At 61.0% G+C, this 16,791-nt stretch overlaps 1 protein-coding gene across 4 annotated transcripts; it reads right to left on the reverse strand.

Moving 5' to 3' along the window:
- Window positions 1–13: 13 nt before the first annotated feature.
- Window positions 14–15,318, reverse strand: BCL2L1 (BCL2 like 1). 4 transcript variants are annotated; one of them, XM_034067270.1, is made up of 3 exons: window positions 15,187–15,318; window positions 13,695–14,362; window positions 14–400 (listed from the first exon to the last, which is right to left on the reverse strand). In XM_034067270.1, the coding sequence occupies exons 2-3, from the start codon at window positions 14,250–14,252 to the stop codon at window positions 263–265; spliced, it is 696 nt and encodes a 231-aa protein (XP_033923161.1). In that variant the 5' UTR covers window positions 14,253–14,362; window positions 15,187–15,318; the 3' UTR covers window positions 14–262. The 4 variants fall into 4 exon arrangements, with proteins under 4 accessions (XP_033923161.1, XP_033923162.1, XP_033923159.1 ...); XM_034067271.1 differs by lacking the exon at window positions 15,187–15,318 and adding an exon at window positions 14,916–15,018; XM_034067268.1 differs by lacking the exon at window positions 15,187–15,318 and adding an exon at window positions 14,537–14,662.
- Between the last annotated feature and the right edge of the window lie 1,473 nt (window positions 15,319–16,791).

Below are 16,791 nucleotides of genomic sequence, written 5' to 3' on the forward strand. Positions count from 1 at the left end.
ACACACTCACACATGCAAAAATAAGTCTGTTTATTCTCTTCCAAGTGACCTGGAGGACCCTGCTGGGAGGGGGAGGGGGGGGGCACCTTCTGCCCATCCCCCCCCGCCCGGGTCCCCCCAGTATGGGAACTGGTGGCTGAAGTGCTGCCGTGGCCTCAGCGCCTTAAAACACATGGGAGGGATTGGGGGGGCTATGAGAGAGGAGCGGGGGGGCCCTCGGTGCACGGGAGGAGTGTAGTGGATGGGGGGGGCGGCGGGGGCCTCACTTGCGGCTCAGCAGGGATCCCAGCAGGAGCACCCCGGCCACCGTCGCCCCGGTCAGGAGCCACTTGTTGAAGGTCTCTTGGCCCTTCCTCACCTCGGCAGCAGCATCGTTCCCATAGAGGTCCACAAAGCGCTCCTGTGGGGAGAGGGGAGCGGTGAGCAGAGGGATGGAGCAGGGACCATCCCCATGGCACAGGCAGGGATGCTGCTGGGGAGCAGGAGGGATGGGGCAGGGACCATCCCTATGGCACAGGCAGGGATGCTGCCGGGGAGCAGGCGGGTGACAGATGCCGTGTGCTTCCCTGCTCTGAGTCATGCACAGAGGGTGATGGGGAAGCACAGGATCAGTCATGGGAGAAGGGGATGCCAGGAAGGATTTGCAAGGAGAGCTCCATATGGGGAGATGCTGCATCCGTCACGTGCTGTGGGCTCTGTAATGCCAGCATCAAACTGTGATAGCATCACGGCAGCAGCAGGAGGACACCGGGCTTTAGCCCATGGCCAAGGCATGGGGAGCAGCAGCAGGGCCGGTGCCCATGGATGGGGCAGGAGCCCACAGGGTTCATCCCTTCTGCATCCAAAGCGGAGCCTCCCATCACCACCAGCACTGCCACATCCCAGCACGGGTTACTCCGCACTGGATATCAGGAAGCCCTGTGGCAAAGGCAGGCACCGGGTTACCAAACTGCCAGGAATGCAGCCGCTCCAGCCCAGCTCGTGGAGCCAGCTGGTCCCAGTCCCTCACCTCCAGCACCAGCAGAGGCACTGCACAGAATGGGGCCACAGCCCCTGTCCTTGAGGGTGAGCACTGGGACACGTGGCATGGCCTGGACTGGGGGAGATGGGGGCAGAGCATCAGAGAGCCCATCTGCCCATGCGGCACCCATGGCATGGAGCCACCCTCTGCTCACCATGGGTCAATGGCTGCTCAGGTGCCCAGGGAAGGGGGGGGTCCATGCGCAGGGGCCTTTACCCCCAGCAGCTCCCAGGGTTATCAGGGCTGAGCAGGAGCCCAGGGCTGGAGCTGGAGCTGAGCTCCAGGCCATGGGCCCAGGCTGGCGTCAGCAGGAGCTCCCCATTGTCACACCTCGAGCCCGTGTCCAGGCAAAGTCCCTGCTCCCTGATAAGTGAGAGCAGTTCCAGTAACCCGGCAGCTCTGGGGGAGCACAGATAAGCTCAGCTGACGCTGTGCTTGTGTCACCACTCACCATGGCCTCCCTGGGGCAGGGGCAGCATCGCTGCCTGCTCCTGTCCCTGCCTGCTCCTGTATCCCTGCCTGCTGCTGTATCCCTGCCTGCTCCTGCCTGCTGCTGTATCCCTGCCTGCTCCTGCCTGCTGCTGTATCCCTGCCTGCTCCTGCCTGCTGCTGTATCCCTGCCTGCTCCTGTATCCCTGCCTGCTGCTGTATCCCTGCCTGATCTTCCATCCCTGCCTGCTCCTGTATCCCTGCCTGCTGCTGTATCCCTGCCTGCTCCTGTACCCCGTCTGCTCCTGTATCCCTGCCTGTTCTCCCATGCCTGCCTGCTCCTGTACCCCTGCCTGCTCCTGTATCCCTGCCTGCTCTGCCATCCCTGCCTGCAAACTGCCTCCCATACCTGCCCAGAGCCCACAAAGAGCTACAATCACTGCCACAGGACCTGCAGGGGCTCAGGGCCTGGATCACGTCTGGGATCGAGAGCCTCTTTAGGCAGGTACCTCTCCATCCCTCATGGATAGAGGGAACCGGTGCTCTGGCTCCTCCAGAACAGCCCCAGTGTGGCCACAGCATGTGCTTACCTCCTTACCTTGCCACCAACACAGCCTTTGACAGCAAGGTGTGCAACACACAAGGCTGCTCAAAGGGAGCAGGATGTGCCCCTCTTCTTGGCCCCAGGCCTCCTGCCACAGGGGATTGGGTACCTGAACAACCACCCCTGCACCTCAGCACCACCTCTGCCCCCCAAGCACCACCTCCAGCATCTCAAGACCCGCTCTGACCATGAGCAGGTACCAGCAGACACTGGGCAGGGTGCTGGGACCACGAGGACTTTGCTCACTCACCCCAGAGCACATCACTGCTCACCCCAGGACACATCACTGCTCACCCCAAGCCCTGTGCAGGATGTGACCCCATCCCCATGGCTCACAGAGCATGGCAGGAGCTCCTTCCCACCAGCCTGCCAGCACCATGGAGGTGTGCACAGCACCTGGGGCCGGTGCCTCACACACAGGGGCCATCCAGGCAGGAACAAGGGGGAGGCTGCGCCCTCCTTTGTCCCCACTGTTCCAAGGGGTCCATGAGGCTCAGCCCCGCTCAGGATCAGTGCCACCAATGGGGAAAGGCACTTCCAAGAAGGGAGTTTTGGGGCCTTGCTTCTCAGAAAAGGAAGCGTTTGCTGGGCAGGAGATAAAGGCAGGGGGGGCAGTGGGAGCTATCGGGAGCTGCAGGCGGAGGACAGCAGGGAGGGGATGTGCATCCCTCGGGAAGGGAGCAGCAGATGCTGGGATGCAGCTGGGGGAGCGATGCCCTCCCTCCGGAGCCCCTGTGCGCCCTGGGAATGGTGATCCCAGAGCAGGGCAATGGGAAAGCAGCAGCAGTGACCTCATGTCCGTCCTGGGAGTGGATTGAAGGTTAGGGAACGGCAGCTTGCTCCATTCCCACACGGCCCTGAGCCTGCACCTGAAGCTCAGGACTCCCAGCACCCATCCTGACCTCCTGGGATCGGTGCTGGGACCTCAGGCTTGCCCAGACACGTCCGGATACTTCTGGCCTCCCCCAGGCACCTTTATCTGAGAGGAAATACTTGGGATTCCTGAGCCGATCACAAGGACTGTGGTAGCAACAGCACCACAGGGTCCCAACAGCACCGCAGGGTCCTGACAGCACCACAGGGTCCCAATAGCAGCGCAGGGTCCCAACAGCACCGCAGGGTCCCAGCTGCCCACCCTGTGTGTCTGTTGGCCCTTCCACCTGAGAGGAAAGCACAGCACAGGACAGGATAGGATAGGACAGGACGAACAGCACAGGACAGGACAGGATAGGACAGCACAGCACAGAACAGCACAGCACCGGACAGGATAGGACAGGACAGCACAGTCTGTTCCACCACCACACACCCGTCACATCCCTTTCCCCACCGCCCAAGAGGAGGATGCTCAGGGCCAGGCAATGAGGAAGCAGAGTGAGGTCTACGTAAAGGCTTCCCCTGGCTTTGCCTCCCCCCCTGTCCCCAGCACTGGGGAAGGAGTTTCCTTGCTGGAGCCTAAACCAGCACTCACTGGGGAAGGGGGGTCCCTATGGATGCTTCTGCTGTGTGCAGGGACAGAGAGGCTGGGATCAGACTCCAGCAGTGCCCAGGACCCTGCAGAGCAGGGCAGGGAGGTTCTGCAGTGCCCAAGGCTCTCCAGGCACCCGCAGTGCCCCAGAATGGAGCCCAGCACCAGGGGGGATGCAGCAGCTCCCGAAGCGGTGCCCGGTGCTGAGGAGAGCTCTGACCCACAGTGCTCCCATGAGCACGAGGTGCAGCTGAGCCAGAGCTCACATCCTGGAAAGGGGAAGGGAAACCCAACGATTCAGGCTCCTGTGGGTGCCCCCCCCCAGGCTCAGCTGGTTTCATTCACCAGCAGTGCCCAGGAGCTTCCCCAGCTGAGCACTGGGGGACGGGTGCTGGATCCCATTAAGGGAGAGCAGAGCAGGTTCCTCCTTCAGCACCACGTGGGGAAAGGGGACTCAGTGACACTGAGCCACGAAGGAAGCAGATGTTGCAATGAACAACATTGTCTGGTCTCTTGTGAGCCAGGGGCAGGGCAGAAAGGGCACATATGGGCACTACTGGGGCTGTTCATAGAACCACAGCCTGGTTTGGGTTGGAAGGGACCTTAAAGCTCATCCAGTTCCAATCCCTCCCATGGGCAGGGACCCCTTCCCATGGAGCAGCTGCTCCAAGCCCCTGTGTCCAACCTGGCCTTGAGCACTGCCAGGGATGGGGCAGCCACAGCTGCTCTGGGCACCCTGTGCCAGCGCCTCAGCACCCTCACAGGGAACAGCTTCTGCCTCAGAGCTCAGCTCAGTCTCTCCTGTTCTGGTAGGTTAAAGCCATTCCCCTTGGCCTGTCCCTACAGCCCCTTGCTAAGCTCTTCACAATGGCATCAGCTTCAGCACAGACTGACCCCAGGAGCTGCAGAGCTGCCCCCGATACCACAGCCTTGGGGACAGGCACAGGAACCAGCTCAGCACACACAGGACCCTCTCCCATCCACGGAGCCCTATGTGTTTTATCAGAAACCTCCCATGGGATACACCAGGATCGTTCCCACCCGGACCAACAGAGGTGCAGGAAGTGCTTGCCCTAGAGCTGCATGAGCATCTGCCTCCCAGCCCATCACTCATCATGAGGCAATGATGCTGCTGTACCTTTGCTGTGACTGCAGCTGTGCTGCTGCTGAGGGTCTCACAGTGCTCCCCAGCCAGGAGCCCCCATCTGCATGACCAGGCATCTGTTAATGAGATGCTGGGAACAGTTTTGTGCTGAGCAGTGCCCCAAGCGTGGAAAAAGCAAGGCACAGAGCACACAAAGCCCTGCATGGAGCTGCCTGCTCCCCAGCCCCTGCAGGCTGCCAGCTCTCTGCATGGGACCAGCATATGTGAACCCGGAGCTACAAAGGGGAAAGGAGATGATCCTTCAGGATAGAAAGCAAACAAAGGTATTCCCAAAGGCTGCTATCAGGATGCTGTAAGCACAGCTCAATGGGTCTCTTTGTGCTGTGGGAGTGGAAGGGACATCCTGGAGGTCCTCTCTCCATCCTGACACCAATGCTTGTCCCCATCACCCTTGGCCCTGTCTGAAGCCCAGGCCTGAAGGGAGGGCAGTGGGGATAGGAGGGTGCCAGTACCACCATGCAGCACTGCCTGCAGTATGGGGAGCGTGCCTATGGAAACCATCCATCCCAGGCAGAGGCCTCGGGGCTTCCACATCCCCACCTTGGTCCCCACCAGCACCCTGGGCAGGCTCAGAATGGGGAGGGGAAGAGGCTCTGGGACATGAAGGGGCTCTGGGGACAGCACAGTGCAGGTGCAAACGCTCCAGAGACCCAGCTCTAACTGTTATGCAAATGGTGACCTCCAGGGAAGCAGCTGCTGATCTCCATGACAATGGCAGGGAATGCCACCCGCCTGCTGCATCTCCTGCATCTCCTGCCCTGACAACAGTGTTGTGGTGCTGCGGATGCTGGGATGCTGCTGGGTGCTGCCCCAGCCCGAGCTCCAGTGAGTGGAGCTGGCAATGCTGAGGGATGCAGCCATATGAGGGATGCAGCCATAAACTCGAAGGGGTTAACAGAATAAGCACATCCCTGCCTCGCTCTGCTCCTGGCTGGCCAAGCCCCTCACCATCAGGGATGGAGGCTGTCCTGGGGCCTCAGCCCAACAGACCTGTGGGGTTTCTGCCCGGTGAGGGCCAGAGCCAGCTCCTTTCCAAGCAGAACCAAGCCTCACTCGCACATTCCAGCCCTAATCCTCGGCAGCTCCTGTCAGACTGGTTCCATCACCAGGGAACCTGCACTAACCCTGCACCATTCAGCACGATTCCAGCATTCCCCAAGCACATGAAAGGGGTGAGAGTGACAGTTCTGACCCCCATCCCTGCCCCGGGAGACACAGCACGACCCGGAGAGCCGGGAATTGCGCTCTCCCTTCCAGAAACCTCCTGAAACATTCATGTGTGTTCCAGCCGGAGCCGGTGCCAGTGACTAATCCACTTGCATCCATCTTTCATCAGTGTTTCTCCCAGAACTAATGGGGCTGAGGGCTCCCAAAGGTGCGGAAGCATCGGGATTGGGCACGCTCGGCAGCGGCTGCGGGACAAAGAACACATTGGCTGAGCCGGATCCACTCAAGAGATTAGCACCTGCTGGGAATGGGATTGTTTTCCAAAGGGCATTAAGTGGAATGGTCCCAGGTCTCTGATGCTTCTCCCCACCGGACAGATGGTGTCTGAGCCTTTGTGTGAGGGGCACACTCGGGGGGCCGGGGAGGGCTCAGGCTCTCGTTTCATGGTTGCCTGCTCACTGCACCGGGCACAAAGCTCCATTTCCACCTTGTCACCACTGCCGGACGTCAGCAGCTCCTGTGCAATCTGCCCTTGTGTAACCACGGGGGAACCTGTGCCGAGGGACGGGATGTGCTGCGGTGGCCACGGTGGAGCCACCAGCCCTGCCGGCCGGGGCTGATGCAAACAGCACTTACCAGCACTGGGAGCCTGACCCAGCACCATTACCAGAGCCGGAGGGAGTGAGGAGATGGGTCCCACCAGGCTCTCCCATTCATTCCCATGCACCCCGCAGCACTTCCCACTTCAGCCCCAGCACCTCACAAGGCTGCTGTAATCCTTCCATGGCACTTGAATGAGAAAGGGAAAGGGTGGAGGTGCAGGAAGGGGAGGAAGATGTCCTCATTCTGTTTTCACTTCCTGTTAGTCCACATGAAATCTCAAATGATTCGAGCCACGAGTCCCCTTCAGCAATCTCCTTGCTGGCTGGAGGGCAGGAAGCAGCAGAGGCAGCAGCTGATGCAGCACAGGCTGGAGAGAGGGATGCAGCACAAGAAGGAGACTTTGTGCCCTGCCCTGGGCTCCTCCATACGTGTTGTTGCACGCAGTAATCACTGGCTGGTGCACTGGAAGCTTCTAAATGAGGTCAGTTGCTCTAATAAAAGGTATTAGCTCCCCAGCAAGTTTAACACACTGGTGAGCCATGTCATTACAGGATGGAAGCACTTGGAACACTATTATGGCTGCTTTACAGGTAGCAAGAGCTCATTTTCTCCATGCATAAGTCATGCGTCACCCAGCCACTACCCAGGCCCACACACACACACCCAGCCCACAGCTGGAGCCAGCTCACCATGGGTCACACACAGAGAGGAACAGCACTGCCACAGCCCTGCACAACACTCAGGCTGTCCCCAGTGATGGCCGGAACCAGTCTGAGGTGCAGATGGGACTGGTATTGTGTGTGAACTAACGAAGTGATGCACACAGCTGTGCTGCTCCACCTGAGCGTGGCACCAGCTGCATTCAGCCCCAACCAGCGCTGTGCCAGCCCAGGCCTCTTCTCTGAGCTTCCTAAAGAGCCCTTTGCCCTCTTGCTGAAGGAAAACCCTTCCATGCTCCCTCAGGAAGCAGCAGCTCCCTCCCAGCAGGTACAATCCTACCCCAGCAGGTCCCTGCATGGCTCTGCCCATCACCCCTCACACCTATGAGCAGCTCCTGCTCCAGGCCCTCTCTGCTGTCACGTTCTGGAGTGCTTGGTTCCAGTGCTGAGCACCCGGCTGGCACTGGGACAGGGAGAACCTGCTCTCCTTGCTCCTGCCTCACCTTCCCCCTGAGCTCAGGACCAGGGAGCTCCGGGTCCATCCCAGATCAGGAGCAGAATGGCTGAGCCCGGCCCTGCTCCCACTGGATGCTCCTCATCTCCAGGGCTCATATCCCCCCAGCAGGATGCTGCTGCCAGAAGCCAGCTACTAATTGGATGTACTTAAGTCAGAACTATGTCTGCAGACACAGCTCAAACATGAGCTTGAGCAGGAAGGAGGATAATGCAATAAATTCAAGCAGCTCTCCCCAAGGGAAGTGCACAGACCCCTGAACTTCCGCTTTGCAGATACAGCCTATTACCCTGCCTCGAGCTCATGGTGTGAATGGTAGTGTTGGTTGAGAGAACAACCATCCCAAAGCCTCCCAAAACACCGTTCTCACCCCGCTCACAGCAGCAGAGGGAAGGCAGAGCAGTCACAGCAGTGTTCAAACAGACTCTGGTTAAAGCTCTGGATCCCGCTCCTCCCTCCCTTTGCTACCCTGCAGGCAGCAGCAGCAGCAATGAGTGCACTGGCTTTCCCATTAAAGAGATCCTGAGAGACAGCACTGGGCTGGTACACGTGAGCACGTGTCCGAGGGAGGACGCGGGCGGCTGGAGCGATGCTTCCTGCCCGCAGGAGCTGTGGCCACGTTCCTGCCCGCAGGCATGGCCCTGGTTCCCTCGGATCCTTCCTTCTTGGAGCTAAATTAAACATGAGGAGGAAACAAGCAAAATACCCAACTCTGAGGAAGGTTTGCAGAGCACAAGTAGGTCAGAGCTCCCCAGCGCGAGGAGCCTCCTGGGTTCAAAACTCATGTCTCTCTTAGAAGGCAGCTTCCCAAAGCCACACCTGCGCCCCATGAACCCATCTGCAGCCATCTGCCAACGGCTCTGCACCCTCACCCCACCGGGCCCCACTGATGCCGGGACCCAGAGTCCCCCCAAGAGCCCGGTGCGAGCAGCACAGCCCCGGTGTCCCCTCCATGGTGCACTGTGGGTGAGTACAAAGTGCATCCCCTGATTCTATCCTTTGGCATCCCCTGATTCAATCCCTTGGCATCATCTGATTCAATCCCTTGGCATCCCCTGATTCAATCCCTTGGCATCCCAAGGGTGATCAGGAGCGGGACTGTGGAGACAGTGGTGCCAAGCACCCCTCTGCACATCCTTCAGGTGAGGAGCAGGGAGGAGGAGCAGTTTCCCTGTTCAAGGCCGGGGCAGTGAACCAAGGAGTGCCCTGGCACTGAGGGAGCCGCTTCCCTTTCATGCCTTTCATTATCCGTGTTAATCTTTACTTGCTCAGAACAATTGTGTTCCAGGGTGAGCTCTGGGAGTGGGGAGGAGGAGTGTGGCTGCTTCCTGCCCCCCCACAGCACAGCATTCCTTCAGCCAGGAATCAGCCAGCAGCCGGTCAAAGCCCCTCTGCTATCGGGGTCACTGGTGGGGAGGGAGCAGCTCCCTCAGCCCCTTCCTGCTCCATTGCGGTTCAGCAGGTCTGCAACACTTCCATAACTGATATCCATCCCTTCCCTTCCCCCAGCTCCTCCTGGGAATCCTCCAGCACTACAGCTAGTGGGGAAGGAGCTGCTAGAGAAATGCTCCCTGTACATCGAGATGGGACCGTGTGTTCAGTGCCAGGTACACAACAAAGGAGAGGAGCTCCAGCAAAGGCCTTGGAGCATCGTTGAGCCTGCACCCGGGCTGGGTACCGCTGCTCCCGGGGTAAAACCACATCACACATCACAGGAGCTCCATCAGCTGCAGCACCCACAGAACACTGCAGCTTCCACGGGGGGAAAGAGCACGTTGCTCCCTCTGCTTGTGCATGGTGGGACACCCAAGTGCTCCTGGAGCAGGAGAGAGCCCAGGCAGCGCACAGGGGGATGCAGAGCCTGCTGCAGGGCAGGACTGACATTACCAGGAGCAGCTGTGAACACACAGCAGCACCAAACACTCTGTTAATTATTTCACAGGTCTTTTTTTCCATGACACTCCATCCTCCGGATTAAAGAACCTCCGAGTGCTTTACAAATCCCAGCTCCCAGCGGCTCCCCGGGGAGGGAAGGAAACACAGTCCCTTCTGCTGGAGGAGCACGGGGTTAAGTGGGCTGCTCCGAGCCTCGGATGGGCTCTGGGGCTTTGCTTTGCAGGCCCCTGCTCTGATCACAGATCTAAGGAATGGCATCAAACTGCACCGCACACCCAGAGGCTGTGAGGAAGAGCAGGGCAGGGCCCCAGTGAAGGAGAACGGAGGGTGAAGAGCAGGGCTCTGAAGCTCGTCTCTGCATGGGTCTCGCTCCAGCAGCAGGAATGCTGCTGTAGGCCGGGCAGGAAGCTGCAGTGGAAGTCATTCCAATGGCATTTCCTGGAGAGCGCTGCAGAAAAGCCTCCCAGGTCGCAGGCAGGGTGAGGAGCTGCCAGGGATCTGCTCAGGCCAGAGCAGCCTCCAGTGAGGATGGAGCTACCTGGGAGAGCAGTGCCAGGGACCAGGTCCCATGGCCAGGGAGGGATCCCCAGTCCTGCAATGGGACAAGGCTGGCGGGAGGACAGTGTTCTTTCCATCCCAAACAGGTGATAACAATGGGGGCATCATCCCAGCTGCAGGGATCCAGGCTGTGAAGTAATCCTGGGGCACAACAGCAGCACAATTCAAACCTGTGCTCATCCCACGCTGCCCAAAAAGCTTGGACTGAGAAGATGTGAGGATCCTGGAGCACCTGGGATCACTCAGGTAAGGTGGTGGCTGCAGGGAAGGCTTGTGTGGGATACCTGGGCAGAGAAGAGAGCTGAGAACCAAAGGCTGGCTCTCAACCTGAAACCATTGAGGAGGCTGGAGCAGGAGCCCAGGATGCAATCCCAGCTGTGCTGTTGCATGACACAGGCTGAGTCATTTCCTATCATTCAAGAAGCAAATGTAAAAGATACAAAACCATAGAACAGTTTGGGTTGGAAAGGCCCAGTTTGCCAGGATTCGGATGTCACACACTGGTGACAAAGATGCTGTCTGCTCTCCATCCCAGCCTGGCACTGCCCCTTCATGCTGGTCCCCATCACACGTATGGAAACAGGAAGCCTCTTGCCTCTGGGTGCACAGATCCACCTCCCAGCCCCACAGAACACCCGTTTTCAAGCCCACTCTGATTTAGCCTCAAAGGAGAAGCTCTCATCCCCTGGAGGGGCACAGGCAGGCAGCAGCTACTGCTCACCTCCCTCACACAGATAAAGCAGGCTCAGTCCCTCTGTGCCTGCAGGGCTCCCTCCCCACCAGGTTTCACCCCCCACAATTCCCCATCCCCACTGGGATCAATGTTTGAACTCCAGAGCCAATGGGACCTGGTCCTGGCCACAGCAGCTGCCCCACAGAAGCCTCCTCCTTGGTGCTGATGGCTCCCAGAGGCAGCATCTCTCTCCTGCCCAATGTCCCCCTCGGGTTGCTCTTGTTTGTTTGTTTTCTGGGTGCCAGATTGCAGAGGAGGCAACCCAAGAGGCAGCAAACGTGACAAACACACCCACGTTCACCCCACAGCCGGAGTCACCATTTCCCCCTCGCCTCAAAGCAGCCTTTACAAGAGAACTGCTGCAGCCCAGCACACAACAGGCCCCTCCAAAGGCAACCTGCATCCCGCTGCCATCCTACGCTCGCCTTTGTTCCTCTGCTGGGGAATGAAAGAGCTTCCTACGCAGGCAGGCTGTGCAGCAGTGGGGATGCAGCCGTGCTCCTTCCCTCTCTCACTGGGGCTCTCCAGGAAGAGCAGTGCTGCAGCTCTGCAGAGCACAACCCAAGGGCCTGCCACAACTTGCAGCCCTCCCTCAAGCAGGACCCGCCTGCTGCACCTCTGGGGAGAGCTTTGTTTGCATGGGACAGGCTCGAACAGCTCCGTGCACTGAGCAGGATCCCTGTGCAAGGAGAGGGACCCCCCAGCACAGCGAGTGCAGGGTGGCACTTGCAGGGAGAGCTGGCAGGAGGCCACTGCTTTTGTGCCTGCAGCTGGAGGCGAGTGAGAGCACAGTGAAGCATCCCCATGTGTGAGGCACTCGGGATGCTTATATGAGATATATACCCCTTAGACCACTGCTGCTGCACTGTCCTTCATGTGCAGAGGCACAGCTGCCCCAGGAAGGACGCGGTGAAACCTCAGCACAGAGGAAAGCTGCTGAGACATCAAACAAGCTGCCCAGTGCTGGTGTTTTATGGTGGTGGGGGGGGGTTCTCCCCACTACAGCCTCTACCCCCCTGCGGGTCCCCTTCAGGCACCAGCACGGCCCTAGCAGCACAGCCAGAAGCCCCGTTCAAGGTTAGGAGAAGGGAGCAAGGCTGCTCCCTGGGGTGGGAAGCAGAGGGAGCGGGACCTTCAAAGGCTGAGCCGGTGGGAGGCTCCGATAAAGAGGAGTCCTGACCCCTCCGCAATCTGTGAGCAAATATTTGCTGCAAACCATTCATTTAGAGACAGAGGCACAAGAGCTGGAGCCTGGGGGGGTGGGGAGGGGAGGAGGGGCTCCAGGCCCTGCACCAGCAGGGATTTTCCACCCCGATTTAATCTAAATCCTGTCCCCCCCCAACCCAGAGAGCTCATTTACAAAAATCAGATTGTATTATCGCCGGGTCTCCAGGATACAGCCCAATCCATCCCCACAGGATACAGCCCAATCCGTCCCCATAGGATACAGCCCAATCCGTCCCCACAGGATACAGCCCAATCCATCCCCACAGGATACAGCCCAATCCATCCCCACAGGATACAGCCCAATCCATCCCCACAGGATACAGCCCAATCCATCCCCACAGGATACAGCCCAATCCATCCCCACAGGATACAGCCCAATCCGTCCCCACCGGCAACAGCTCCCTCGGAAAGCTCCAGCTCAGCGCCCAATGCCAAGACCGATCTGTGCCTTGAGAAGCCAAAACCAGAGGGGAGGGGGAAGGAGCTCAGCCTGTGGCCAGGGGGGTGTGCAGGATGAGGGAGCTGATGGGCCCCATAGAGCCCCATGAAATGGGCAGCAGATCCCATTATTAATCGAAACTCCTCAGCCTGGGCAGCCCCACCCAAGGCAGTGCCCCAGGGCAGCCACATTCCTGGAATTCCTGCACCGTGGGTGAACAGCTTCCTGCTCCCTTGGTGCTCCCTTTCCATGGGTCCCCAGTGTGGCCAGACGGGTGCAAGGAGCTGGGAGCAGTTTGGGGCTCCTGTACCTCTCCTTTAGCAGGCTCCAAGGTTCCTGCTCCTTGCCGAGGTGCAGGGCCTGCTGATGGATGAGGAGAACTGAAGGCCTCAGCTCACAGGGAGGCAATTCCCTGCCTGACAGCCTGAACTCTTCCCAATGGATGCTGGTAAAGGTTACACCAGCAGGGAATCACTGAGATGCGGCAGCAGAAAGAAAACTGAAGGCATGTGTAGGTCACAGACCTCCCGTTCCCAGCAGCACAGCACAGCCGGACCTGGCATCCCAGGAATGCTTCCTGGAGAAATGCTTATTCATGGTAATACCTCAGCACCGGCAGGAGCTCAGGGGTTTGCTGCTGGGGCAGCTGGGAGCATCGCTCCCTGCCAAGGGGGAAGCAGCTGCAGGGCCAGCAGCTCCCCAGGGTGGAAGCTGTCCCCACTTCAGGCCCCAGCAGCCACCAGCCCCCCCAGGAGGTGCTGGGGGTCCCTTCCATGTGAGCATGGCAAAACCCAGTCTTGACTACAGAATGAAGTCGCTGTTACCTCAATAAATCACACACAGGGTGCCTGGAGAGGAGGAAGCTCCACTCCCTGCTGTTAAATGACACCAGGAACATGCCCAAGAGCTCCTGCTTGAAGAACAAGCTTGGGTGACATTAGGTTCCCAGAGGCTCCTGGAGAACAGGTCTTTTACGTAACACACAGGGAGAAGGAGAACAAACAGGGCTGGAGAAGGACACATCTGAGCATAAACTATGTCACTGCAGTGGACTGGCCCCCTTGGGGCACAGTGATAAGAGCACAGAGGGAAAGGCCACGCGCCCCTTGATGTCCCTCCAAGGTCTAGGACATGAGCTAACACAAACACTGGTCTGACCAGCACCACTGCCAGCCCGGAGCGAGGGAGGACACAGGCAGGGAGGAGGATCTTACCCATCCGCCATTCTCCTGGATCCAGGGATCTAGGTGGTCGGTCAAGTAGGTGGTCATCCAAGACACAATGCGTCCCACCAGTACCCGCATCTCCTTGTCAACGCTCTCCACACACAAGGCTCCTCCGAAGGAGAAGAAAGCCACGATGCGCCCCCAGTTCACTCCATCGCGGAAGAGTTCATTCACCACCTGCTCAAAGCTCTGGTACGCGGTGCCGGGGGTGATGTGGAGCTGGGACGTGAGGTCGCTGAACGCCCGTCGGTACCGCAGCTCAAACTCATCCCCTGCCTCTCTCAGCGCCTGCCTCACGTCGGCCGCTTGAACCACGGTGGGGACCTGGAGGCTGCTCCGGTGCACGGTGGTGGCTCCATTCACTACGTGGCTGGCGGGCGGGTGCCAGGAGGGGCTCCCGTTGAGGACGCCGTCCATCTCCACCTCCTCGGCTGCCAAGTCAGTCCTGTTCTCATCCTCCTCCTCCAGCTGGCTCCAGCTGTGGCCCTTCTGCGAGAGCTTGTAGGACACAAAGTCAATCACTAACGCCCGGTTGCTGCTGGACATTTTCACACCTGGGACGGCCTCAATGAGTCCATGGTCCGGAGCACGCACAGATCAGCACTCAGCAGCTCCCGACCCCGCTGTCTTCTGCACCGCCGATGGGAGCATCTGACCTTTGCACGCACAGCAGAGGAGAGAGGCAAACAAACGGTTAACGCCACAGCTCCGAGATGCACCGGGCCGCTAATGCGGGCAGCTCAGCGTTAAACCGAGCTCAGGGCCACCGGATCGGAGCCGCACCAAGCACCGGCTGCCATCCCCCCCCCTTCCCTTACCGGGACACCAACCTGGAGCCCAGGGAGCCCCGGTTCTCACGGGCTGCGGGCCGGGCCGGGCTGCCGGAGGCGGCTGTGGCGCTGCGGTGGCTGCGGACCGGCCCGGCCGCGCTCCGCCAGTCCCGGAGCGCAGCCCCGCCCCCGCTCCGCCCGTTAAAGGGCTCGGCTCCCCCCGCCCCTCTCGGCCGGCGTTGCCCAACGGCGGCCGGCGGAAGCGGGCAGGCGGCGTTGCCACGGGTGACGGCAGCCCGGTGTGACGGTAACCGCGGTGTCACCCCCGCACCCCCCGCACCGGGCACAGCCCCCCCAGCCCCGAAGCCTCTCGCTCGGCCGCAGACCGGGCTCACGGGGCACGTTCACCCCGGGGCCGCTGCTGCCGCCCGGTTCTTACGGGAGCGGCTCCGGTCGGGCTGCGGCTCGGGCCGTGCTGCCGCCGGGACCGGGGCAGGGGGCGGCCAGCAGGGGGCAGCCTCCCCCCCCCCTCCCGGTGCCGTTCCGCCCCTCGCGGCCGCCGTACCGGGGAGGGGCGGTGAGCACGGGGCCCGCCCCTCATCGCCAACCAATCAGCGGCCGGGAGAGCCCCGAGGGGCGGGGCCTGGAATGGAGCTCTCCCATTGGCTGGGCCGCTCGTCGCTCAGGGCCTGCCCCCCTCCGCCCCTCACCTCACGGCCGGCGGAGGCTCCGGTCGCTCCGGTCCGTGCCCCGCAGGTCGGGCCGGCAGCGCCGCCGTGGGCCGCCGGGAGCGCCGCCGGGCCTCGGCCCGATCAGCAGGCCCCGGGGTGCGTCTGCATCGCCCGCCGCTCTGCTGGGCCGCGCCGGGGGGGTGCGGTAGGGTGGGAGGGGGCAGGAGGCTGCTGGGCGCATGCGCCGAGCGGCCGCTGTCAGTGCGCAAGCACGGAGCCGCGGGGCGGAGGGCGGTGCTCTGTCGCCCCCTGTCGGCCCCGCCGGGCCCCGGTGGCCCGGCCGGTACCGCAGCGCACGGGCACGGTAGAGCCCTCGGCCGCCCGTCCCCTCACGGAAGCCTGGCTGTGTGATCTGTGTGATCGCTGTTGTGTCTCCACAGTGCTGCGGGAGCCAGCGGCCACCCCGGGCCTGGTGCCGCTGCTGCAGGTGGAATACCGGGGCGTGCAGCCGGTTGCACCGGTAACCACGTGCGGTACAGCCGTGCACCGGCGCCCCACCTCGCCGGTCTGCTGGAGGACCCGCCTACCGGCAGTTGATAGGCCTCACCCGACACCACTCAGCCCGTTGCGTCGCCTGATTGGCTGGGCCGTACCGCGCAGTGCCTTATGGGAGTTGTTGTTTGCGTCTCTCGTCCCCCATGTGACGTTGTGCGCCTGCGAACTACATTTCCCGTCAGCCTTTGCGGGCAGCAGGCTTTGTGCAAGGCGGGGTTTGCTCATCCGGGTTCTTTGGCCTCTCGGCGGCTCTCCCAATCAGCACGCACCGAGGGCGTTCCCGAGGCGCTGATTGGTCAGTTCGGAACAACAAGCCCCGTTTGAAAGCCGTTAACGGTGGCGGCTGGAGGCCCCGCGCACGGCGCTGCTGGACGGAGGTAAGGGGGGAGCGGTCCGCGGTCACCGGTGGCTTCCTTCACCCCTGCTCTGTGGTCACCGGTTTGCCGTTACCGGGCGGCTTCCTTCACCCCTGCTCTGTGGTCACCGGTTTGCCGTTACCGGGCGGCTTCCTTCACCCCTGCTGTGTGGTCACCGGTTTGCCGTTACCGGGCGGCTTCCTTCACCCCTGCTGTGTGGTCACCGGTCTGCCGTTACCGGGCGGCTTCCTTCACCCCTGCTGTGTGGTCACCGGTCTGCCGTTACCGGGCGGCTTCCTTCACCCCTGCTGTGTGGTCACCGGTTTGCCGTTACCGGGCGGCTTCCTTCACCCCTGCTGTGTGGTCACCGGTCTGCCGTTACCGGGCGGCTTCCTTCACCCCTGCTGTGTGGTCACGGGTCTTCCGTTACCGGTCCCTACCCGTGTTCCGGTGCTCCGTGCTCGGCTGGGAACCGGAGGCCTAAAGCGGGTTGGGGTGGGTTAGGGTTAGGGGGCTCCTGGAAAGGGACCACGGACAAGCTCTGTGTGTGCTCCCCTCTTGCTGTGTATGGTAAAGGCTTTGTCTCCCCGTGTGAGTATGGTGGGGGAGCAGCAGGGCTGCCCCTGGTCTGTACCCAGGGGCATGAGCTCAGGGCTGCAGGTGAAAGCGTTGAGGGAGGGGAAGGAGGAGCTGGCAATCGCTTAACCCGTGGAAGAGCAGGGATGAGTCCTCT

Source organism: Melopsittacus undulatus, chromosome 10, assembly GCF_012275295.1.
Source record: "Melopsittacus undulatus isolate bMelUnd1 chromosome 10, bMelUnd1.mat.Z, whole genome shotgun sequence".
Lineage (NCBI taxonomy): Eukaryota > Metazoa > Chordata > Aves > Psittaciformes > Psittaculidae > Melopsittacus > Melopsittacus undulatus.

What these genes read in the sequence shown, in the direction of transcription:
- BCL2L1 (XM_034067270.1), bottom strand. Translation starts at nt 14,252, where the DNA reads ATGTCCAGCAGCAACCGGGCGTTAGTGATTGACTTTGTGTCCTACAAG. An exon ending in TCCAGGAGAATGGCGGATGG is followed by an intron (nt 401 to 13,694) that starts GTAAGATCCTCC and finishes CTCTCCCCACAG; the next exon opens with GAGCGCTTTGTGGACCTCTA.